The sequence below is a fragment of the Panicum hallii genome, chromosome 9, assembly GCF_002211085.1.
Source record: "Panicum hallii strain FIL2 chromosome 9, PHallii_v3.1, whole genome shotgun sequence".
Lineage (NCBI taxonomy): Eukaryota > Viridiplantae > Streptophyta > Magnoliopsida > Poales > Poaceae > Panicum > Panicum hallii.
The window spans coordinates 37541213-37567438 of NC_038050.1; the positions used below are offsets into that span (position 1 = coordinate 37541213).

At 44.4% G+C, this 26226-nt stretch overlaps 3 protein-coding genes and 1 pseudogene across 9 annotated transcripts; 2 read left to right on the forward strand and 2 right to left on the reverse strand.

The window, feature by feature from the left end:
- The first annotated feature begins 856 nt into the window (after positions 1-856).
- On the forward strand, positions 857-3632 carry LOC112875350. Its single transcript, XM_025939175.1, has 3 exons — positions 857-1344; positions 1929-2285; positions 2714-3632. The coding sequence occupies exons 2-3, from the start codon at positions 1932-1934 to the stop codon at positions 3416-3418; spliced, it is 1059 nt and encodes a 352-aa protein (XP_025794960.1). The 5' UTR covers positions 857-1344; positions 1929-1931; the 3' UTR covers positions 3419-3632.
- A 107-nt stretch (positions 3633-3739) lies between these two features.
- Positions 3740-6613, forward strand: LOC112875348. Of its 7 annotated transcripts, none has more exons than XR_003225182.1 (11): positions 3740-4083; positions 4170-4286; positions 4381-4511; positions 4588-4644; positions 4735-4816; positions 4876-5057; positions 5158-5390; positions 5500-5650; positions 5736-5846; positions 5939-6231; positions 6314-6613. XR_003225182.1 is itself a non-coding variant. In XM_025939168.1 (11 exons), the coding sequence occupies exons 1-11, from the start codon at positions 3837-3839 to the stop codon at positions 6323-6325; spliced, it is 1641 nt and encodes a 546-aa protein (XP_025794953.1). In that variant the 5' UTR covers positions 3740-3836; the 3' UTR covers positions 6326-6613. The 7 variants fall into 7 exon arrangements, 6 of the variants coding, with proteins under 6 accessions (XP_025794953.1, XP_025794954.1, XP_025794957.1 ...); XM_025939168.1 differs by having other exon boundaries at positions 5914-6231; XM_025939169.1 differs by having other exon boundaries at positions 5920-6231.
- A 17051-nt stretch (positions 6614-23664) lies between these two features.
- Positions 23665-24465, reverse strand: LOC112873030 (putative nuclease HARBI1). The gene has a single exon (XM_025936063.1). It carries the CDS (start codon positions 24463-24465, stop codon positions 23665-23667), a length of 801 nt encoding a protein of 266 aa, XP_025791848.1.
- A 620-nt stretch (positions 24466-25085) lies between these two features.
- LOC112874230 lies at positions 25086-26026 on the reverse strand (annotated as a pseudogene).
- Positions 26027-26226: the final 200 nt, after the last annotated feature.

A 26226-nucleotide genomic window follows, 5' to 3' on the forward strand; every position in this document is an offset into this window, starting at 1 on the left:
GGCTTCAAATCAGCAACTCGAACCCCGCAATCTTAGCACCACAACTCCTCTGATTATCAACCGTAGTCACAATCCGGTTGACCTCGCCGAGAAGGCTAATCTCTGCCTGCGAAACGAAGAACACAAGCAAGAACTCGAAAGAAACGCAGCACTCAAATTAAAGTGACAACTGCAGATGAATGATTAAGCTCGAAAGTTGGGGTTCTACAAACCGAAAGACGGCGACTGTTCAAGACAGATTGATCTAAAGCAAAACCCTCCTAACCTAATGGCAGCTGCTGTGTATATAGAAGAGAGAGGCTAGGGGGGGCGGCCAAGGGGGTGGCCGAGCAACCCTAGGGAGTACAAGGACTTCGGGCCTAAAAACTGGCGTCGCTGCATCCAGATAGATTCTGGTCGTCATGTTGTTTCGACGATTCCCATCGACTCCGAACGTATTTTGATATGGGATCAGTTGGGTTGGAAAGCTTATCTCCTTAGCTTTCGAACGATACATAGAACGCCCAAAACGGAGCCCGTATGTGGCTTGGGCGTCCGTTTTCGTGAGGCCTGCTCCTGCAGTCCGAACCGGACTCGCGAATAAATCGGACTTCAATGTGGATTGGGCTTTAAACTCAATCTTCGCTTGGGCCCTGGTCATATGCGTATTAGTCATGTCCTCATCAGCATCACTGTTGCAAAATATGGATTAAGTAGGCTCATTAGATTCGTCTCGCGATTTACAGCCCATCCATGCAAAAAGTTTTGTAAACAGATTTAATTTAGTATTTAAAATTAGCAAGATTCTTTCAAAAATTTTGCATTTACGAATTTTTTTTTTGCCTTTACAACCTGGGGACTAAACCGGCCCTCAATTGCCGAGCGGAAAATCTCCTGATTCGATCACCGAGCAGGAAGAATCGACCCCTAAAATTGTTCTCGTTTTTAATGCCTCACGCCAAAACACCACCAAATCTTATGGTTCAATTGCCGAGCGGCAAATCTCCTGATCCGATCGCTGAGCAGGAAGAGATGCACAAATTCACCGGCGGCGACGCCGTTCTGGAATCGCAAGAAAAGATTCCCTTGATTGCCGCAGCTTCCGCATACGCTCGTCAAAATCACCGAACCCCTGCTTCATCCCCCAGTCCCCAGCTCGCTACAGGAACGCAACTTCTCCCCGTTGGAGAAGCCCCAACTCTGCACCGGCGACGACCCTGGCCTGCTCCGCGCCTAGCCCCACAGTTGAATCGGCGTCCGGCAGTCTTCGTGTGCTATCTGTGCTGAGATTGACACCAGCGTGTCTGAAGTCCCTTGCGTTTGGGTGAATCGCCAATCCCCATCCAGGCCAGCGGAGACATCGAGGTAAGCATCACGTGTACAAGCTTAATTAAATTACGGAACGATTCCCCTTGTGTTGGGATTCCGCTTGCACTACACATCTGTGCATTTTAGCATCCTTTTTATTTGTCTGATAACCCGTGTTGCACTTGGAATTCCACTAAAGCCAATTCTTCCGAAAATTGACTTCACGGAAGTCTCCATAGTTTTGTTTGATTCTTGAAGTTAGATACCCGCAGGTTGCATATGGTCCACGGTTGCATATAATTTTTTTGTCTGGCAGGTTACTACTTTATGTGCGAGTCTGGAGTTCTGTATTGATTATTTGTACCAAATATTTTAATGGATCTTATAGTAAAATACCAAGCTGCTTAGTACATACTTCTTGTAACTTTTACTATACCTTCAATGACCTTGCACAGTGATAACTGATAAAATGACATTATAATTACGACCTTGGTTGTAGTATGAAACTTACGTCAATCATCGTCTGTGCTACTATAATTTTGACAGATTAATTATGTGGTGCATTCATGGCCCCCGGCTTTTTTTTCTTCAATTGTACCGGTGTTTACAATACAAAATCTAATTCACTTCTTTTTAAACAGGATATGAGGCAAATTCAGGGGAGATTAAAAGCATTCTCAGTCCAGACCACACAAGGTGAATGGAACTTCGATGTCAGTACAATCACCGGGGCAGCTACGCAGTCGTCTGCAGGTGTTGCTGCACAGCCACAACCATCAGCACCCCCTCAACTGCCTGGTGCCCGCAATGCTAACGTGGTTAAGATCAGTTGCAAACCACCAGCCAAGATTGTTCAACAATCTCTTGCCGAATCAAGCCGTGCCAGGGATCTTCCTCGGTGTTATGATGATGATGACTTCATGAAACCCCTGCCGAGGCATCCTGTCGCCAAGAAACAGTGTGCCGATGCGAGTTTGGCAGTCAATGCAACTGGCAAGGTACAATAGTAATTTAGTTGATCTTTTAGGTCCGTAGGAAATATCAAAGATAACCATATAATTTATCACATTTTGAATTATGTGGTAAACTAACTAAAGTTCGCCTAGAATGTTATAGTACCCTGACGGCCTCATGTTAATTAGTTATGAATAACTTTATTTCTCATACAGCATACCTAGAAAAAATACGCCCTCCATTCATGTGTTACTGTAATCTTGACTAATCTATTTTGTGGTAAGGTAACCATATAATTTACTATTTCAATGAGTTACGTAAATACCAGGGTTATAGAGATGCTGTCTATTTATCTGACTTTTCTGTGACCATAATGTGCAATGTACCTCCATAAACATTACGGTAACGTGTCATCTACCCTGCATACAGGGGCTGTCACAACTCACCCCTTTTTTAAATCTGCATTTTTCAGCCTGCTAAGAATCCTGTCAAGTATGCTCATGCACCTACTGCTCGGTGCGCCCCATCGGCATTCAACTCGTTTGTCGACCACCTAACGTTCAAGCAGCGTATGCGAATCAAAGAAATGGGTTTTGGTGGGCTCCTTCATGTTTCGGCAGATAGGTTAGAGAGCAGAGAACTATTAAAGTTCTTGTTCGACAGGCTAGACCCCAGCACTATGGTGATCAATGTTACCAAAGACAAGGGAATCCATGTCACCCCCTCCGCCATCATGCAAGTGCTTGGTTTACCGGATAGTGGTGAACATCTACATTTTCATTCACACAACCAAGCATCTAAGGAGTTCTCTGCTTCCAAGGCTTTGGTGGGTCTAGAAGAATCCCAGGACATGCATGCTAGCCATCTCCAGAATATTTTGGAGGATGATTCTAAGATGGGATCTGCCATGATTGATGATGACATGGCAATAAGATTTTTCTTCATCATTGCTTGTAACAAACTGCTCTTCCCAGGCACAGATAACAACATCAGGTGCAAGGATGTTTACTTGACTAGGGACCTGTTTTGCTTACCGGGTTTGAACTGGTGCAAAGCACTTGTGGATGACCTCCGAGATGCTGCATTCACTTGGTGGGTTGACAAAACAAAGAAATCGCTTTCAGGATGTGCAATATTACTCACTGTGAGTATACCATTTTGTCAACCATATGACTGATTGTCTAGATTAAACTTATCTACTAAAATTTGTCATTGCACACATTTTTACTTATGCCTTCGATTTTTATATAGATACTGTATCTTGACAACCTATAATGCAAACATCAGATTGCACACACTGACACTCCTCGGGCAAAGTACTTTGATCAGAATATGATTAAGAAGATAATTACTGCTGACAGGATGAAAGACTGACAAGGGAAGGCTACATTTGGGCTATTACCGGTGAGGTCTTTTAGTGAGTGTTCCCTTGTGTTATTTACAATAATGCTCTGTCATTCCCAATCTGTATTACCATTTTCGTTTGTTGTGTGCAGCTTAGGAACAGCATCAATACTTGCTACCATACAACTCAGCACTCATCTTCAAATGTCCCAGTAAACAACGATCCATTGGCCGCAACACATTTCTTCAGTATGCAAGCAGAAGTGCATAGATTAGTTGCTCAGATTGGTAGCAGTTCAAGGAAGACACAGGCAATGCTAGTCTTGGCAAATTTTGAAGCTAAATCTAAGAAAGCATCAAGTTATATGAACATCGGGCAACAGATACCACGGGATGCACATCAGACAGCCATCCGCACTCTGCGGACAATTTTGCAGGATGAGGTGAATGGCAACATCAGTCAAGAACATCATGATCAGACCCATGGTTGTGATGAAGGTAGTGACATGAGTTCGAGCTCAGAGAGTGCGGATTGATTAATTTTTCTTGTACTTTACATGCTCTATATTACTTCATGTATGCAGCTCAAGCCGATGATGTCGACATGCATGATACCAATAGTCTGGAGAATAGAGGATCTGAACATGTATCTGACACGCCAATTGTCCGATCTGAAATAAGGGAAAATGATCTGTCTTCTGGTAAGTCACATGACAAATGGTAGTTGTCAGAACCAAAGATCTAAAAATCCATCCCATAATCTACATTACCCCACATTTATACCACGATTTTCAGGTGGTCTCACAAACCAGGAGCTCAATCAGGGTGCGGCTGTAGAATTTGAACAAAACAGGACCCAAGAACAAGTTTTACCAACCATCGACAGCCTGCACAATGCTGTCACTAATAGTTTCTATTTTCCTGGCGTAAATTACTAAACCTGACTATTTTGTTCACTACCACATTCTTTGTTTAACCTAACTCCTCCCAATCCTTGTCCAGGGGAATATTGAGCTTGACAATGAAATGGAAGGCGAACTTTCACCTGTCTGTACTCAGGTCACACATGGTGCTTCAAATAAGCAGCTCTAATTTCTTAGCATCATTTTGTGGACGTCCTCACACATACATTTGATTCTTCATATGCAGGTTCACACAGATGTTACTATTGATCGTGTCATGACTCTTGCTGCGGCTAAAGGAGACGCTGGACCAGCCTTGCCCAACGGCAGTATGTTGTCTTCTTATTTCTTATATTCAAGATTTCACCTGCTACTTATTTCATATCAGTTGCAGGCACCCATGATAATGTGCACGAAGCAACCTCACATGTGGATTCCCTAGTTGAAGTCACTGATGCATATACCACTAGTAGCAGCCCCCGACAAGTTGCAACTGCTGAAATGACTAGATCAGCAGCGAATGTTGTTGCACAGACTGCCAAACAAGTACCATATGAGGTACCATATGAGGTCCCTCTCTACCATCTTAGTTTCACACGTACATCATCCATTTATCATACATTTTCGTCAATGCACTTACGATAATATTTTTTCCTAAATACGTGCACAGTCGGCAGGAATCGTTAGTAACACCGATGATGCACTCGGCCCTGTTGTTTTCCGACCTTGCACTCCAGGTGACATCCTCCACTGTCCAGCTGTTAATCCTAGGCCACAACGGCTTACAAAACGACCAGCCATGTATGTGTCCCCATTCAAAGGTGATCCGCAACGAGCAAAAGTTCCATTGTCCAAGGCACTTGCTGTGAGAAAGAAGTTCAACACTAGAATGAAGTATTTAAGGTACTGTTCATGACCATACTCTCAAATACTACATGCTTCAAACACGCACTTATGTGTCGTCCCTTACATACTAGTGATATTTTCATCTCACCGACTTGAGGGAATTCAGTGGATCAGACATATTAGCTTCCTTCATTGATGGGGAAAAGATGTTGTGCACCAGATTCATGTCCTATTTCGTTGCTTGCATGAGTCATGATGGATCAGTCCACATGATTGATGGTGGTGGCTACAGGGTCTTCTTATCTCCAGACCTTGGGGTGAGTGAGACCAATGTCACATACACTAGTCAGCAATTCGACGGCTTTTTTTACATGCTCTTATGCCATTCAATGGCACATACAGGAATATGTCAATATAGAGGAAGATGAAGACATATCTCATTGGGAATCACCTCAGGCCCTAGCCATTTTACAACGTGATATTGAAGATGTTGACCCGAACAAAGTGAAACTAGTAAGTGCACATGTCAACCTCATGAATTTGAGCTTCAGGTTTGTTCCCTTACACCTTTTTTTTTCATGGCGAGTTCCTTTTGCCGGTTGTAGAGAAGGGTCATTACAGCATATACTGCATCAACTTCATACATGACCGGATAGATGTTCTGGATTCTAGCCCAGAAGACCACAGAGTTTACCATCAAGTTCTAGGTGACCGAATCATTCGCAGGCTGAATCTCCTATTCCAGTTGGCTACGGATTCCACAATAAAACAGTTTACTAGATTCAAGCGTCCCATCATAGACGAATGTTTTCAGTCGCACGCAAACGATTGTGGTTTCTTTGCAATAAAATTCATGGAGCTTTGGAATGGTGAATCTTTCCATGTTTCAATCCTAACGGTAAGGCTTATCATTCTCCACCAAATTCACTTGCTATTTTTTAAGTTTCCTCCATCTCATCCTGTTTCACAACAAACTACAGGAAAACATATAGCCATATGGCAGTACAGGTCTCAGCTCCTCTTCTATGGCATCTACCATCCGATCAACAAGATCGAGAAGCTCCCTGCTGGACTGGAAGCATATAGGCCTCGCCTGTGATCCTCATCCTTGATCCTTGTTATTGTCCAACAAAATGTGTACTAGGGAACAAGTTTGTTTTTCTACTGCCCAAAATAATTTCTACGTGTTGGTTGTATGGACATCAGGGATTGTAAAAAAGGTTTTCATGGAACATGTTTCTCTACTTTTATTTCAGTTAAATTGATTTATTATATTACTATGTTTGGCAGTTTTGGCCACATATTTCATTCCTACTCATATTTCCAGATGTCTCAGTCGTTAGTAGCTAGAGAAAAGCTATCCTTCCAGCTTTTTTGCCTCATAAGTTACTATAGCGAATCTTTTCAACGTAAACTGAGTTACGAGATTATTGAATAGACACCAAGGTTTAACAAAACACCCATCTCATCATGGAGACAAATCTTCCACAGTGTCCTCAGTGTTGTGCATTCTTCGAACAGCTGAGGATCAAATTGCACCAACTCTAAATACTAACAGATGGCCCTGCCTGAACCAATTTCATCAAAATTTCCCATGACTTTACGAGACTTCAAATATAGTAAATATAGTAAGCCAACAAAAAGTGGCAACTATGAATGCTCCCCAAATACAGTAAGCCAATACTAATCTGTTATGAGAATTCAGTTTCAAAATTAAATGATGTACGCAAATTCTAATAAACATGACACACTTAAATCAAACAATCATACCCAAACACTAAATAAATGCTACATTACAAGACCTATTATAATTTTTCAAACACAAAGCCTTTGAAAATTATGGTAAAACAAAAGTACTGTTCGCACTTTAATTATTCTATAAATGTATACGCCTCATGCAACATCATCAAAATCGTCTTCCAATTGCCTTTTGGTCGGTGGTCTCCCCCTCTTCCGTCCCATCTTGCCCCGCAGACTCCCACTACCTACTCTTTTCTTTCCTGCATTTTCTAGGTTAATATCACAGCCTGTACTATAATGTCCCAAAGACTCACAGTATCCACATGTCCATTTTCCCTCTACCTTACTGGTACTTGCATCGTCATTAATAACTTGTTTCCCACCAAGTTTCTACCCTTTGTAGTTGCCTCCTTTGGCGCAGAATTTGAGATTTGGATTTCGTCTAGAATTGGTGGAGCACGGGGTTGGCCTCCAGTTTCATTTGCCACATCTTGTTCACCCTGATTAGCTTGAGGTTCATCTTCAGTTCCATCCGGTTCACTTCGGGAATATGAACAATCCCCCTATTTGATGGCCCAGTATCTCTTGCAATAGCTTCACCCCACTCAGCTAATGTAGTCATCTGTTCACAGCCTTTCTCGAACCCAAAACTAGTTTTGCGGCATGCCCTTACAGCTGCCATTGTGATTTCTACTAGCTTCATGGTTTTAGGCTGTTCACTTTTGAATGTTGTTCCTGTAGTCATATGTGATGAGAACATCACTCTTTTAGATATACACAACAATCCTCCAATAAGCATTCAAGGACCAATTACACGAGCTCGCGCGCGACAATTTAATTTAGAGGTGAGCTTGTTCCTAAGCACTTCTTTATTTGGTTTTGGGAATAGATTGCTACCTTATAATTATATTATGATTAGGAACCAAGGGAAAGATCAGAAAATACTCAAGGAAGGGCTTGGAGGCGTGGTGGACCAGCAAGGGAGCCCAAACCAAGTCGACTTTGGGGCCGTTTCGGAGTCCAGAAGCAGTCTGCGCTAAAACTGGTCTCACGGTTGCATACGGCCTCGGATTTGGGCGTTCTTTATATGTACGGAAACTTAAGAAGACGACGGTTCCAATGGCTCTGGTTTCAGCCCAAATTCATCCGGAGTCGTCAGGAATCGTCAAAGGAAATTGACATCCAAAATCTGATTCGGTGCTGCAATGCCGTATTTTGGTCTTTGGGCCTTGTACCGTGTTGGAACCCATTAGGGTTGCGTCCAGGGGGTTTTGCACGACCCTAGACTCCATAAATCAGTAGCCATTGCCTAAGATTAGGTTTTGGGTTTTGCTTTAGATTAATCTGTCTTCGAACAGTCGCCGTTCATCGGTTTGTGAAACCCCAACTTCGTGTGCTTAATCATTCATCTGCAGTTTGTCACTTTCAATTGAGAGCTGCGTTCTTTCGAGTTCTTGCTTGTGTTCTTCATTTCGCAGGCAGGGATTAGCCTTCTTGGCGAGGTCAATCGGACTGTGACACGGTTGATAACCAGAGGAGTCGTGGTGCTAAGATTGCAGGGTTCGAGTCTGCTGATTTGAAGCTGGATCGGTGAGTCGTGCTGCACCAAAACGAGAGTTATCCTTCACCTGACGGAAGATCGGGCCCCCTAGTCCCCATCACTATATCATGTCTGTCCCACATTACCATACTCCTCGCACCCCTAGTGTATCACTTCATTATATAATCTGAAGGTATATTGTCAATGTGCAGGTATGTGAAGGCCCTAATAAGATGGGCGCAGAACAAGCCTGAAATAAGCAAATTGACCGTTGTCATAAACCACCTTAAACTAACGTATGCTACATGGAGACTTTTTTAAAACAACCTTTATTACTTGTATGCTCCCATGTCTTGCACTCGCATGTATATGTTCCAGATCTTACATCAGCCTCCACTCTGAATGAATGCTGAAACCATGCATATTTCCATGACTGATTCGTGTGTGTCACCAGGTAAACATCAACCTCGTTTTGATGAGGATCAATATGGAATGCTGTACTATATATATAAGTCTCCCTATACGTTTTGTATACAGCTCGTGTGAACACCCCGCTCAAATGGCCATCAAAGTGTTGCAATGTCAGCCGCAAGTTACCAGCCTGTTTCATATACAACCACATAAAACAAAATGTTCCTCAGTTACAAATAGATTCGTTACAAATTGAGAAAGCAGTTTTGTAAAAATATTAACAGTAATTTAGATAAAAAATGGCTTTCATTATTACCTGAGACCAATGGGTTTCTCCAGCCGCCGTGTGGTTTGTGCGTTGAATGAAGTCTAGCATCCTGCCTGCAAATTTACTCAAGCATGTCATATGTCCTGTGAAGCCACTGCTATTGATCATCTTATTAACACTTTCACTTCTTTGTGTAGAGGTCATCCTCCCACAGTACAAGGCACTACCGGAGACGGCACCTTTGCCGAGTGCAAAAATTTTTGCCGAGAGCATTTCATCGGGCACTCGGCGAATAAGACCTTTGCCGAGTGCCGCACTCGGCAAAAACAAACACTCGGCGAACAATAGATTTGCTGAGTGTCAAGCGCTCGGCAAACAATAACACTCGGCAAAATCTGTTTTGCCTAGTGCCCTATACTCGGCAAAGACAGACACTCGGCAAAGCTCCGTCAGCTGCGAACGACAGCAAACGGCCGTTAGCTTTGCCGAGTGTCGGTATCGCGGACACTCGGCAAATGTGTGACTTGCCGAGCGCTTTTTCTGGGCACTCGACAAAACATATTTATTTTTTTCTTTTTCCACCCAAACTTTTTCTGTTGTGATTCTAGATTACCTTGAACTACGTATGCAAGTTTGGAATATTACTCGAATTGTTTGCTATATTTAGTCAATTTATTTTATTTGATTGAATTTCTTGGAATAATTCAAATTTGAATTGCAAGTCATTCAAAGAGTGGAAAAAATGAATCAAAAAATGATATTTATATTATTGAGCCTACTTCGACACCTTATCCATGAATAGACAAGAATTTCAAACATCTCATGTTCACGAAGCATGACCACAAACTTGGGGTCCGGTTGTTTTTAAATTGTATAAAAAGCAAATTTGGTCAGAAAATCATGAAACTTGCCCAGGTGTCATGATATCATATGTGGAGGCTATGATAAAAATTTGGCTAGGTTTCGTGAAAGTTTGTCAGCTACGATGCTTAACACCTAGTTGACCTTCACATGAAATCATGAAACTTATTTGGACATGCTTCGGTTTGTAAGCATCGTATGTTACAACTTTCATGAAACTTTGTCAAATTTTTATCACAGCCTCCACATATGATATCATGACATCTGGGCAAGTTTCATGATTTTTTGACCAAATTTGCTTTTTATACAATTTAAAAATAACCGGACCCCAAGTTTGCGGTCATGCTTCGTGAACATGAGATGTTTGAAATTCTTGTCTGTTCATGGATAAGGTGTCGAAGTAGGCTCAATAATATGAATATCATTTTTTGATTCATTTTTTCCACTCTTTGAATGACTTGCAATTCAAATTTGAATTATTCCAACAAATTCAATCAAATGAAATAATTGACTAAATATAGCAAACAATTCGAGTAATGTGACAAACTTGCATATGTAGTTCAAGGTAATCTAGAATCACAACAGAAAAAGTTTGGGTGGAAAAAGAAAACAAAATAAATATGTTTTACCGAGTGTTACAGAATAGCGCTCGGCAAATATTGTCGTTGCTGAGTGTCCAGTTTGTGGACACTCGGTAAAGGTTGCCACATTTCAACAGTTCACGCGGATGCGTTGAAAAATAAAAAAATAGGAAACTTTGCCGAGTGCCAAAACACGGGCACTCGGCAAAGGGTCTTTTATCTTTTATTCCTTCACAGGCTACCCGAACACTTGTGCACTTCGTCGGCTCTTTCATTCCTTTCCTCGCCCAGCTCCTCGCCGCCCAGCTCATTCATTCCTTTCCTCGCCTAGCTCCTCGCCACCCAGCTCAGCTTATCGCGCCGCGCCCCGGCCCCCGCCGCCCCGACCACCGCTGCCGCCCCGGCCCCACCGCGCACCGGCCCCCGCCGCCCGGCCGCCGCCACCGCCCCCGCCCCGAGAACTAGGAAGCAGGTTAGTGCGCACTGAAGAATTAGAATATGTACATAAGTCTTTCTTGAAATATGGCATGAATGCATATAACATTTTTAATGATAGCATAGTCAATTATAAATTTGGAATAATATAGCTTTTTTGAGTAATATAGTATCAGATTTTGAAATAATTTAAGACCTACAAAATACAAATAGTTCTAGTGTCCAATGGTAGATCATCAATACTATTCTAGAACAATCATTTAGAAAAATCTACAACGGATTCTTCCCCAGCACATATATAGGTTAGTTATATCCTCTGCCTTGCAGCCTTGGGTTGCGATTGTGTCTGCGGAGGAAATCTCCAGCTGGGTGGCGGAGTGCACCCGCCTAATCCTAGTTTAGGATGGGTTTGGGGGAAACCTAGGAATGCAAGATCAAAGGGTGGATGAACATGGAAAGCACACAAGGGTTTAGAGTGGTTCAGGCTGCCGAAGCGTAAAACCCTACATCCACTGTATGTTGTATTGCTTGTGAGCTTGGGAGTCTCTGAATCCTTCAGACCCTAAGAGCCCCTTTTCCCTCCCTTTTTTGTGTTCTAACGAGCGAGCTCCCCCTTTTATAGGCTCAAGAGGAGTGCGTACACTGAGCGGGGCGTCGACAGGTGGGCCTGACTGCATATTAGATAACATACATGTGACATTCAGGTAATTGGAAAACATGGACACTAGGTTTCGGTATGATATATGTATGCTTATTATGGTATATGTGGGTAGTACAAAAAGGCTAGGGGTATATCTGTAATTTCTATAAAATATAGGCTCTTAAGTGTTATTTGGGTGAAATGGAAGGTAGCACTAGAACCTAGGAGAAAAATAATACCAAGTGCTAAATTTGTATCTTTATAGGAAGGAAAGTGTAAAAGGGAGGTTAAATCTTAAGAAAATGGGTTTGTGGTGTAAAGATAGGGACCTATGTGTAATTAAAATAAAAACTATAGGGCTTTTATGTAAAATAATTGATGTGTAAAAGTAACTTTTATGTTTACTTGAGGGCTAATATGTAAGAGTACAAGTCATCATGACCTTCCATGAACTTTTGCAAATGTGTTTAAAATTTGATCAAATTCACTTTGGTAAGGAACAATGTAATGCAAATTTCACCTTTATCCAAAACCTATCTTGTAAAGCTGCAAACTTTGAGCTTTTGAACTTGAGCCCTAAATCATTTTTGTAGATCTTGAAAAACTCTACAACTTTGATTTTGGGCACTTTTTCATTTGATCTTTAGATCAATGGGGAATTTCACTTTACAGAGAAGTCCTTGGATCTTTTTAATTTTACACATGAGTCCTTGGACGTTTTCCCCTCTCATCTTCTTCCTCTGAGCCCCTTCTGCCCTCTGCTCCCCTGTGCTGCTTCCTTCTGCCGCCAGTGCGCCTCCCCTCGGGCGCCGCCGTGCAGGGCGCCGCCCTCCACCTCCTGCTCTCCCTCTCCACGCGTCGCCCGGTCCCTCCTCCCACCGCCGCATTACCCTCGCTGGCTGGCCCTCGCTCCTCCACGTCGGGCAGACACTCCCGAGCGACTGCCACGCAATTCTGACGAGCTTCTGTCGCCGTCCTTCCTTTCCCCTTCAAGTTCTTTTGCCCAGAGCCGTGTGAAGCTATTCCCCAAACCATTCCTCCACTTCTCAAGCCAAATCAGCACCTATCCTCGCCGGATTTCAACCAGTGGCTCGGTTCTGAGCACCGCCATCGATCCCCTCCGGTGAGCCCTGCCTTAGTAGCGAGTTTAGCCCTGGATGTGCAATGTTCTCAGTGGTTTGTGGGCTTGTGGTGCTCCTGAACCCGTGGGTTGGCTTGGAGCGCTGTAGTTTGGGCAGGAACGCAGCTTGCAACGCTGTACGCCGCAGCACCATGGCGCCGCCGTGGGGACCTTGGGTCCGGCCGCTGCGGCGCGTAGCCTCTTGCTTGAGAGTGTTCCTGAGGGGGTGTGGGTGCTCCTTGTGCTGATCCCAACGTCTGGGAGGCGCTGGGGTCACCGGAACATGGTCGCCGTCGTGGCCGAGCGACTGCAGCTGCGGACGGCCAGATCCTGCGTCGTTGGGCTGCAGTGCGAGGGGGAATAGGAGAGCAGGGAGTTGCTTTGGATCGCCAGGCAGGCCGTAGACCCAGGGCTGGGAGCCGGGAGGCCTCGCCGCCGGCAAGGCTAGCGGCGCCGCTGCCCTGACGTCTCGGCCATGGCCGTGGGCAAGGGGGGTAGAAGAAGCAGAGGAGGCCCCACCTGTAAGAAGAGAGCAGAGAGGGAGGGGTGGATGTTTAAAGGAGAAAGAAGTCCCGGGGGGGGGGGGTTTCTGCAAATAGCTATAGTTAGATTTCTTTCAAATGGCTGAAACATGTTTAACTCAGTATAAATTGTAGAAAAATCCAAAAATTGCAAAACTAGTTTTGTTGGAAACTAGATTTCAAGCCCTACAACTTTTGTTAATGAAGTTTAGTATGAAACTAAATACTTTTTGTCTATTTTAAATCTAAATTTGAGAGGTATTTTTGTGTATAACTTCTACACCTTAAATTTGTTTCTTATAATTTTTGGTATGTAGTTGCTATGAGTCCTATGTGAACTTGTGTTGAAGTTTTAAACTTAACTTTGTTTTGTAATTTAAGTTCTTTTGAGTTTGGGCAATTCAAATTTGAAGTAATCTAAAATTAGTTAAGCATGTTCCCTGGGCTTAGTTAATTAAATCTTTTTATCATAACCTAAGGTGTTGATAATTAGTATGTAAATAAACTTTCAAAACTTTATGATCCTATTTACCTAAGTTTTGAATTTAAACTTGGAATTTAAATTCAAATGCAAATGTCCTGGTTCCTATTTGCAATAAATCCAATACTATGATCATGACTCCATTATAAATAGTAATTCAAGTCTAAACCCCTTTGTTTCATGAATTCATGTATGTCGACTTGGTTGAATTGCAACTTTGTTGTGACATAAGATCTTAAATTCAAATCTCATCTTGTTTAATTTATTGCATATCATATAGAATCAACGACGCTCGATGACGGAGATTACGAGTTGGTCTTAGGGCAAGACCAAGGGTTTTCTGAAAACTCAACACAAATCGTCGAGGAACTAACTGAAGCCCCGAACCAAAGTTCGGAAGCCTCTGACACTCCTGCCCCCAACCCCACTCCAGAAGGCAAGCCCCGGTGCATAACCCAGTATTTAAATTTTACTACAATTCGTTACTTATATATTAAATCTTGCATTAAGTCTAGGAGTTGAAATGGAACCCTAGATGCATTGATCCTAGGAACCAATGTATTGCACCTGAGTCCATATCGGCTAGATGCTCTGCGAATAGGACTGGTAGAAGTCGTGTGATTTCCTGTCACTCGCGCGATATAGGAATTGAATGTTTACCTTTTCGCAATCACTGTAAGGATCATGGACGGGGTCATGTGCAATGACATGACCTGGAAGTTTGCCCCGTCTGTGTTGTTAAAAGTTGAAAAGGTCGCAGTGTGTGGTAGTGGTGGCTAAGCATTTGAAAGTACTAGCCACATGCCGCGAAATATGGTAAGCGGTAAACCTAGTAACCAATTGGCCCGGCAAGTGGACATACCTCCCACCACTCGTAATTTGGTTTTTCTTACGCACCGACGTGCGGGAGTACGTTCTGCAAGGCAGACAGGAATACGGGATCATGTAGTCGCGCTACAGACGTATGTCCTGCACAATTGGTGTGCGTACGGTCCTACAGTCGCTTGTGGTGGCCCTGATCCATGACCCGGAATGAGAGGCAAACGGTTGCTTTGGGACGATCTTTGGATGTTCCAAGCGTGTGTGTTAGGTTTACCTTGCAAGGTTGAAATCCGATTCAGAATCGTCCGTTTCTCGCGGAGATTGAGACTGCTTTTCCCTTTTGCCACATAGAGTAAGAAGTGTAACTATTGATGGAATATTCCGGATGAATGATAATCTTTACCTTGCTTGCTTAGTGTAGGTGCTAACTTGGATTGGATAAACAACTAGAATATGGAAGCTAAAAGTTGAAAGTAGTTCATACTCTTTGTTGCTTTTCAGCTGAAAATAAACCCCGAACCTTGACAATGCCTTCGTGAGTCTAGTTACGGGCTAAAGTATACCCAAACTCGGGTAAGCCTTGCTGAGTATTAGAATGCTCAGCCTTGCTAGTATCTGTTTCAGGTTTAACTTTTGAGAATCCCATGGACAACCCTGCATGGCCAGTGCCTGTTCCTTTTGGCTGGTCCGTGGAGTGGGATCCGTCCCCGGCTGGCAGTGACCCTCCTGAGTGACACCAGGCTTTGGGCTGAGCGTGGTGTCCACCTTCACGACGTGTGCAGTCACGTGTTCTTTTCTTTCCGCTGTGAGTTTGGACAAGCTATTCAGCTTATCAGTTCAAACACGGTTTGTATAAGTTTTATTCGCAGTTTGAACAAGGTTTGTAATAATATTTGCTTATGTGTAAATTAAAAGTTAATGAGCTGTACTGTGATTGTAAACTCGCCTTTGTGCGAGGTAAACCTGCTTCGATCCTGTTGAACCGTGGTTGTTTCGGGCGGAGACCCGACAGACCAATGGGTTACACCGTTTGAAGTACGATGGAGCCCTTGAGAGAGGACTTTCGTATTTGAGCCGGTGTAATTCAGGCGGTTCTGCCACAGCTGGTATCAGAGCTGTAGGTTTACTCTTACATCTGGAAAAGCTCTTATAAGTGTTTTCAGGATAAAATTTGGCCAATAAATGAGTTTACAAAGTACGTTGGATCTGTTAAGGTTGATGCCTAGAACATAAAGCCCTAGGGACATATATGGGAAATATCAGGTGGCTATTAGTATCTATATATGTATAGATAGTTCTAACTTGCAGCACTACTTCCTGTCAAAATTTAAATTCATGTACAACTCAACCTTACTTTTTGTAACAACACCTACGATCGTGAGGTAAGAAGGTAAGGATCCTCAGCTAACTGGGAAGTTAGCCTTCCCGTCGGTGATGGGAACCGAACGCTGATTCTCAAGCAGTGGCCTACTTGAAGTGCTGCCAATATATCAACTTAGGTTGATCATATTGGGAGTATATGGTTCGGCGCAGGGTACGGCAATCGCTGTTCATACCTCCGCATTTTGCGGTACCCCCGTGAATACGTTGATTACATGACGTATGCTAACGTTGTCTATACGGCGGTAATTGTACATATGCTGTTCCTATAGTGAAAAGTACTGTTTGGGGACGCTTTCATGTCGTGCTGCCATGAAAGGTTCATGATATATATATATGGTCTTTTGCAGGTACACTAACCACGATTAATAGGTTAAGATGGATAGAATTTATCGATTAGTTATATAGTGAGAGACGTATATGTATACCACCGAAATTAACCACGTAAGTACGAAGGTATTCGGCAGTTGTTTTGGTTGTGAGGACGAATAGAACGTGCATGCATAACTTATCATGAAATACATGAATACAATGTATGTTTTGTTCTTTTAAGGATGTAGAGTGTGTTGTTTATGTCTAGTATGGGTTAATGGGATTTTTGTAGCATCGATTAAGTATCCTAAGTATCCATCTGATTTCCAGTCTTTGCTGTTATTAGGATCATTTATCTTGTTCTATTTACCTTGTGAGTTCTCAACAGGGTAAATATATCTCACCATTTGCATTCTTGTTGCAGATGGCAACCCCTTCCAATGTCTTTTGGGATCCGGCAGGGCATCTCCACAGAAATGCCTTGCACTGGGAGGGTTTTCCTTGTTTACTTTGGGAATCCTTAAGGTCCTTCGATTATACGGAGCCTCCACAATATGATGCAGTAGAATATCAGGAAGAAGGCGTTCATCGAGCTCGAGTCAGAATGACTATTCCTCAACATCCTTTTCGTTCCCAATGGCAGCCCATTGAAGTTATTGTGATGGGCTATCGTATAGTGGACACTATTGAAGGAGCAGCCCTGGAGAATATTTATCTTTTCTGTAATCAACATCCAAGAGAAGCAGGACAGCCCATTGGTTTATTTGCTACGACAGATCCTAATGAGCCAGAATGGAATCTCAGGGTAGTCCCTGAGAGTCATAGACTGGAAGGTCCACCGGAAGAATCACTTCGGGGTATGATGCGGTTTATGAATGTGAAGTATCATTATCAACTGCTACTGCGTTGTGAGATGGGCCAATTGGTCAATGCTGCACGAAGTATCTATAGGGAAGCTGATAGACAAATCACCTGTGACGCCCTGAAAATTACCAAGTCAAATTACGCGCTAAGATATTTTTGTTCAACCCTAAACCCTAATCCTCTCCCGGATTCGCCGCCGAACCGACACCCGAATCCGACCACTGTCACGCCCCCTTTTTCTTCTCCTCGCGCAGCGTGTGAACGTCGCGCGCGCGTGGCCGACCAACCGCGGTCGCCGCCGTGAATATCGCCAGCGCGCGTCACCCTTTTTCCCTCCTTTCTCTCTTTCCCTTTCCCTTTTTCTTTTCCCCAATTTCCTTTCTTTCTCCTTCTCTTTTCTTTTCCTCCCCTTTTTCTTTTCCTTTTCCTTCCCTCCCTTTTCTTTTTCCTTCCTTTTCCCTCCTCCTCCCTTCTCCCCTTTCTCCTCTCTCCTTCCTTTGCTCCCGAACATCACACGGCCGCACCGCTTGCCATGCCCCGCGTGCACCGCGTGCTGCGCCACCCGCCGTGCCGCCCGCCGCTGGCGCCCAGCCTAGTCGCTGCTCCCACGTGCGCACGCCGCGGCGCGCACCGCCCCGGCCCCCCCTGCGCGCGCTCGCCGTGGCCCTACCGCTAGCGCCCCGCCCTCGCCGCTCGCGCCGCACAGTGCCCGCCCCACGTGCCCGCACGCGTGCCGAGCCATCACGTCGCTCCGGCTTCGCCGTCCGCGCTGCCACTCCACAACACAGACGCCATTAAGGCGCCCCGCACCGCTCGCCGGCCTCCTCACCGGCCACCGCCGCCCCACCGCCGCAGGTCGCCTATAAAGAGACCCCCACCCCGCCTCCGAGCTCGGCACCCGCATCCACCACCGCACGGCCTCCCCCCGAGCCCGCAGCGCCGCCGCCGCCCGCTGCCCGCCGTGGCCCACCCTCCACGCTCCACCCTAGCTCGAGGTGAGGAAGGGGATGGGATCCCCTCGCCTTCCCCCCTCTGATGCCCCTAACCCCGGTCGCCGCCTCGCCCCGGACGCCGAGAATCGGCGCCGAGCACTACCCCCCCCTCTCCTCTGTTCTGCGTGGGGAAGAGGAAGGAGAAGGGCATTTTGCCCAAAGAGCCCCCCCTCCCTCTATTTCCTATAACCCCCCCCCCTATGCGTCACCTTGCATAAAAGCCCCTCCACCTTTATTTATTCAAGGAACTAGCCCCCACCATGTAAACTTAATATCAAATAACCCCTACCTCTTTCTAACGTGTCCCACACATTTCTGGAATTTATGACCAAGTCCTTTCCACACCATATCTATTTACAAATAGGCCCTCGGACCCTTGTTTAACCCTAATACCCCGTTAACTTATCATTTTATGGACCAAACGATCTCCGATCGACCCGAAACTTTACCACCCTTTTCTAGTATAGTTCTAACCATGTCATTAAGAAACCACCTAAAAATATTACCCCTATCTCCATAACTAAATTATTTCCGATTCAAGCTCAACGATAAAAGCTTATAGTTCTTTCGCTTGATTGTGTGCCTGCTGTTTGCGTCGTAGGACACGGAGTGAACGAGGAAGGTTCTGACTGTGATCAAGCGAACGAGGACCAGTTCTGCGACCCCAAACCCGAGGGACAGTGCTTCGATCAGGACCTCCCGCAAGGATTTGATGATGGCAAGTTCAACCCCGCCCTTTGATCCATGTTTCTATCCTAGTTTTTATGAACACAACCCATTGGCCTGTTTTATAAAAATGCATGGTTTTGCTTGAGAAAACATGGTAGGATAGCCACCCTTGTTTTGTGATAACCACCCCTTGTTTTGTGATGACTATTCCTTGAACACCTGTTTTATAAATAAAAAATGTGTGTGTGTGGAAAGAGGTAAAATGTGGTTTTGAAAGATGAGTTAGATGGGATGGATGGCATTTCTGTGCGAATTGCCGTTGGTGTGCTCGTACCTGTGTGGTTGAGCAAGGAAGGGAGATATCCATCTCGTCACCCCTAAGGACCGAGTTGATGTGTCGTCTCACCTAGCTTCCTGTCGTGCAAACCACTTGACCGTTGTATGGGCAACGGCTTAGCATAAACCCCACTAGTTAGTCTGATAGCCATTAGGAGAGCTGGGAGCAACGGGTGATCAAGGAGAAGGGATAAGCCCGGTGTGACTTATGCCCCGGTTAAACCTCGGAGATAGGTCGAATGACCCCTTGATGGATCCCGTGGTGGCTAGTCAGGTCTAGCTAAGGTGGGTAATGGCTTTGTTGGGATCTGCACGGACACTAAGGTGATCGTGCTGTGGTACCCCACCTGTGGGTAAAGTTGCACACCTCTGCAGAGTTAAAATCTATTCGAATAGCCGTGCCCACGGTATTGGGCAAGTTATGGTGTGGTCACATAACTAGTGTTTCTCTCTGGGAATGGTTGGACTGGTGTGGGTTGTTTGGAAAGTGTCCGGCAGTTGTGCCGTGTGCTATGGCGGACGGGGAGTCCGGTAGCAGCTTAAAACTTGGATCCTATGTGGATCAACACCATGTGCCCCTTGGTACTTAAAAACTTGTTTCGAAAAATGTTTTTAAACGAACCTTTGCATATAACCGAGTTTTCCGCAAATGAACCCTAACCTTGTCCTTGGACTGTCCTGTGCATTGATTTCTGTTATAACCCCCCCTCCCCCCCCCCCCCGTGGGTGTGATTGGACTTGCTGAGTACGTTTGTACTCACCCCACTCTTACTTCTTACAGCAGAGGGTCCAGACTACCTCCCCGAAGACGTCGAGTAGGGTTTCGTCCTGCACCCAGTCTTGCTTGTGGTTAGGTCCACCGCTGGAGTTCCGCATGGCACAAGACTCTGATGACCCTCTATTCGTGGCTAGTGTAGTAGTGTGGGTTTTAGTTGTAATCCTCCGATTGTGGCGCTTCACTGCCCATTACCGTAGAGTTGTACGGTGATGTACCATCTGATGTAATAAAAGTGTTATCAGCCTCCTGGGACTGATAAAGCATCACTTTTAAGTCTTCCCTAATGGGGGGACGCTTCATCACCCAAGTTGACCAACTTTGAGCATTGGTAATCGAGAAAGATGGGATCATTGCCGCCCGGAATGAGACTGTTTATCACCGGGAGGACCACATCAATGAGAGTGATGCGATAATCACCCAACGCAACAGATCATTGAATTTTTACAAGAGCAGATCCAGATCTCATTCTTGAAGTTGATGATGCCCATGCGCAAATAAATGAACTTCAACAGCAGCCTGTGCCTCCTGTGGTACCGGCACCCGAAGGCGAAGAAGAGGCAGATCCTGAAGAAATCGAAGGAGTCTCCGAGATCGATTCTGAGCACGGAGATCCTGTTATCAGTCCCCATCATTCTTCTTCTAGCAGTCAGTCATCAGTGGGTAACTTTGATGACTTTTAGGTTGGGTGGGTGACAGTCTAGCTGTAATTAGTGTAGAAAAGTGTGACATAGGTAATGTGTAGTTTACCTAGATCTAGAGCCACTTGTTGTATATGTGGCATGTGTATTAGGTAATGCCTGTAATGATTTAGGTGTGTTGATGTAAGATGTAAGGATCACCAGTGTTTATATAGTAATCCAAACCCTGTGTTTTACCCTCCTACTTTATCTTCCTGCATCGGAATAAGTTGATTGAATGGAGCATAAGAATTACATTCTGCTTGGTAATTATATATCATCTGAAATTGGAATAAGAATACGGTTGATAATGGATATCTCCTTGTTTTAGATGGTTGGAGCTACTCGCAGAACCTCGGAAGGATTCCGGGCAGATCAGGCCAGTGGTTCTCAGCAACCGCCACCGCCACCTCCAAATTTGGCCGAGGTCATGGCCCGACAAACAGAACTTCTCAACCAACTTTTACAAGCTCAGATGGGCCACTTCCACCAGCAACCCCGAGGCCGAGATGAACCCCTGTCGGCCAGTTACCAAGACTTCCTCAGTACCCAGCCTCCCTTATTCCATAAGGCAGACGAGCCTCTGGATGTAGACGCTTGGCTTCGAACCATCGAGTCCAAGTTTGCCTTATTATCTGCTTCATGTTCAGACGAAAACAAGACACTTTTTGCAGCCCAGCAGCTCCGTGGCACAGCTCGCCTATGGTGGGATCATTTTTGCGCCATGCAGCCTGCTGATCATGTTGTCACCTGGGATGAGTTCCGGACCGCCTTCCGAGCGTATCATATACCTGAGGGACTCATTGAGTGCAAGCTCAATGAATTTTTGAACCTGACTCAGGGAACCCGCACCGTTATGCAATATGCACAAGTCTTCAACCACTTGTGCCAATACGCGGGATACCATGCGGACAGTGATGCCCGCAAAAGAGATCGTTTTCGCCGAGGCCTGAATACCAAACTTAAAGAATGATTGAATTTGGTACGGGCCGATAATTTTAATGAGTTGGTCAACATGGCCATTACTCAAGAAGATTGTATCTCCACCCATAGAGCCGAAAAGAAACGGAAGACACCTACAGGGCCTGCGACAACGCAACCATCAAGGTATCGGTTGGTCCCGAGTAACGCCCCTCGAGCTTCACCTTGAGGCAATTTGCCTGGCAGATGGGTAGCCAGACCACCCCAACCGGCACGATTCAACCGACCACCGACGCCACAAATTCAATAGCAACCACAACAAGGTCCGCGGCCGAGCTTTCCGCCAGCTAACCAAGGGAACAGCAACTATCGATGTTTCAATTGCGGAAGCCCGTCCCATTTCATCAAGGATTGCCCTCAACCTAGGAAATATTTCCAAGGGCAAACATCCAGTCTGACCAGCAAGGGTAAGGGCAAGAAACAGGTGGTCCAGGTCCGCCAGGGAAGGGTGAACCTCACCACACTCTCCGAACATCCGGAAGGGACACCGATAATGACGGGAACTGGACTTGGTTGTGTGCTCATGCAAGACCACCGAGTAATTGCATATGCATCACGGGCACTCAGAGTTCATGAACAAAACTATCCTACTCATGATCTCGAATTAGCAGCTGTCATTCATGCCCTAAAGATCTGGAGACACCATCTAATGGGTACGAAGTGTCATATCTACACTGACCACAAAAGCCTCAAGTATATCTTCACACAAGCAGATCTGAATATGAGACAAAGGCGCTGGCTAGAACTTATCAAAGATTCTGACTAGGAAGTACATTATCATCTAGGCAAGGCCAATGTCGTTGCGGATGCACTCAGTCGCAAGGCCCATTGTTCTTGTCTATCTGTTGAAGCTTTCAACGAGATTCTTTGCTGGGAAATGAGGAAGCTCAACCTAGAAATAATTCCTCAAGGTGACTTAAACCATCTTTCGGTTGAAGCCACACTTAAGGATAGCATTATTCTAGCACAACAGCGCAATAAAGGAGTTAGGATCATTAAACAGAAGATAACATAAGGAGAAGGGAAGTATAAATGCTTCCGAGTAGATCCAGAAGGAGTTTTATGGTTCAATAAACGTATTGTTGTACCCAAGGACCATAAGCTCCGTAAGCAAATAATGGACGAGGCCCACCTGTCCGGATTCTCTATGCACCCGGGCAGTACGAAGATGTACCAGGATCTGAAACAAAACTTTTGGTGGACCCGTATGAGACAAGAAATCGCCAAGTATGTCTCAGAATGTGATATTTGCCAAAGAGTCAAAGCCAGTCATCTGAAGGCTGCTGGTATCCTTCAACCTCTACCATTCCCTCTTGGAAGTGGGAGGATATCGTATGGATTTTATTGTTGGTCTGCCTAATACTTCTCTGAGACATGACTCTATTTGGGTAATCGTGGATCGATTAACCAAAACTGCACATTTCCTTCCCGTGCATACTACGTATATTGCCAAAAAATATGCCGAGATAGACCTAGAGAAAATTGTTCGTCTTCATGGGATACCTAAGACGATAATTTCCGATCGTGGAGCACAATTCATTGCTCGGTTCTAGGAGCAACTCCAAGATGCTCTTGGAACTAAGGGCGTGTTTGGCAGGGCTCTGCTCTGTCCCAGAGCTGCTCTGCTCCAGAACTCCAGGGTGGAGCAACTCTGCTCTGGAGTTTTTGTGGTGTTTGGCAAGATTGGTGTCCACAGCTCCAGAAAAGAGGTTTTTGAGTGTGGAAAGACATTCTTACCCCTGTTTATTGAATGTATGTTTGTTGAGCATGATGAAGCATATGTAATTGTTTTTGCCGTTAATTCATCAAAGGAAATTGAAATATTCGCCCACGATACTGAGAAATGAGTCATTGTACTGATCACAATTACTAAAATATTACAAGGCCATTGTTTCATCTAACCTTCTAACTAACATTAGATTCTAATTCCAAGCTAGAGAAAGAGATGTCGCTATTCTATCACGAAATCCATCCATGGTAAGAAAGCTTGCTTCAGTTGTTGAATCATCAGAGGCATGTGGTGACACTGCATACTTGTTGTACCTATCAGGGATTGTAGGCACGAAGTTAGGATCTCGATCAAAGTTAGCAAAATCCACATCACCACTTGAGTGCTCACGAATGAAATTGTGGAGGACCATAGTGGCAGCAACAATCTTTTTTTGTGTGTGCATGGTATATTTAGGCATTTTGTACAATATTTGCCATTTCATCTTCCATAGTCCAAATGTCCGCTCAATAATGTTACGAACAGATGAGTGCACCCGATTGAACTTCTCTTTTGGACTATTAGGTTCCATACCTCTATGCCACTCGGGCAAATGATATCTTTCACCTTTGTATGGAGCCAAGTATCCCGGGCGGTTAGGATAGCCCGCATCTACAACATAGTACTTCCCTTCTGGAGGATGTGGGAAGTGATCTTCATCTACCTCAAATGCATGGTACAATACACTTGTGTCATGGTAAGACCCCGGTTGACCAGCAGCCACATAGGTGAAACGCATATCAAAATCACAAACAGCAAGCACATTTTGAGTTGGAATGCCCGTCTTTCCAATGTACCTGACTTGTTCATCTGGTGAAACAGAGACACGAATATGAGTGCCATCAAGTGCACCAATGCAATCCTTGAAGTGTGGATATGCTCTTTTATCATTCCGAATCCTCTTGTGGACGGTGGGAAAATTTGGATTGGTTGGTCTCAAGTACTGTTCAGCCATCGCCACCAGACAATCTAGCACCTCATGGAATTTTCTACTAATAGTTTCACCTGAGTGTTTGAACTTGTTTTGGCACCTCCAATTGGACTCACAACCGGAACAAATGAAGAGGAAAATTGCAAGTATCTCATAAGTATTCATATGTTTGGATGGTTGTAGCCCGTACCTCTCAACCAATACATCATGAAGATCAATGAATATTTCTGTGTTCATCCGAAGCATTTTGTGACACTCTCCTGGTGTACTCAGGGTCTCTTGTAACCATCCAATTCCAGTTTGAATTGATACTCTTGGTGGAGCCTTGTGCAAATACAAATCACAATAGATCTCAGCAAGTTTAGCACCTTTGGTGATAATGTCAAGAAACTGGTCACCATCATCACTAGAACTGTCACTCTCACTTTCTGACATCTGAAAATATAAGAAATTATTAAGTGACACAAGCTGAATTAATGGATAAGGGAACACATAGGCAACAATCTGGGAAAAGATCATGATACATGATACAGGATACATGTTTAACAATCTAAAAAAAAATGAAACATGTTTAACAATCTGAAAAACCACATGACACAAGTCAAACCATGAAACAGGGAAAAAACATAGCAGCCCCACAATCTCTACTTTCCATACTTGCCCATATACTTCCTAGTAAGCCAGCTGAACCTAAACTCATTAGAAGGAAACGTCATGAACATTTCTCTCTTTCCTTTTTCACAAATAATTCAGATGCAATGAAATATTCATTGGTCTCATAATCGGCACGAAAGCAAGAACGTGTCCCATCACTTCATCAATAGAATATTTTCCTTCTTTCTTGGAAGCATAAGAGCTAGCTGAAGTAGCCATGGATGTCACTGCCTCTTGAATGAGTAATGCAGTCACTGTTTTCGGCTTCTTGCCTTTTTCTTGGATAAACCTTGGTGCTCTTTTGCCATTTTCATTGACAGGAGATGGATCCTCTTGCGTGTCCCCTTCATTGGTGCTATTTTGCCCAATATCAGCTGCATCCTCTGCTGTGTCTTCTTCATTGGTGCCATTTTGTCCTTCCTCAGCACTCGCCATATGCGGAGACCAATGATCTGTACCAATACTAATGATGCTACCAAAACACATTGTAGTTCCTCTTCATTTTGGAGTCCTTGTTTCCTGAATTTTCCAGAACCTGGAATGTCCTGAAAGATGCAAAAACCACATAAATACAACCTGAAATGAACACAAAGATGCAACATGTAAGCAACAGCTCAACACTTACCGCTCTAGCTTTCTTCCACCATTCGTCATCCATAACGATGGTGCCCTTTATAGGACACCAACCTGTTCCTGTTTGCCTCAACAACAATTTTTTCCATGCCTTGAAATCTTATTTCAGCTTGTCCCATTTGTTTTTAATTTGCAGCTTGCTCACCTCAATACCGAGTCTATCTTTCATCCCTTTCTCAACTTAAGCATACCCAACCGAATTCAAATACGTGTTGGGACGATTCCCTCTACGAACTTGTTCAGCAAACAATTTGCAAAGTTCCCGAGTGTTCACAGCATTCCAATCAATTTCAACCATCTAAAACAACTTAGAAATCATCAATTTCTATCCTCTAAAACATCCCCAATAACATGTTGCTGACACCTCTCAGCAATATTAAAAAAAATGGAGAACAAAATAAATTCAGAGAAAGCTAAGGATGCATATATGCTGTGTGCACTTGCATTGCTTGCTTAGGTACCCTAAAGATCATTCTGTGTGTAGTACCCTAAAGATCA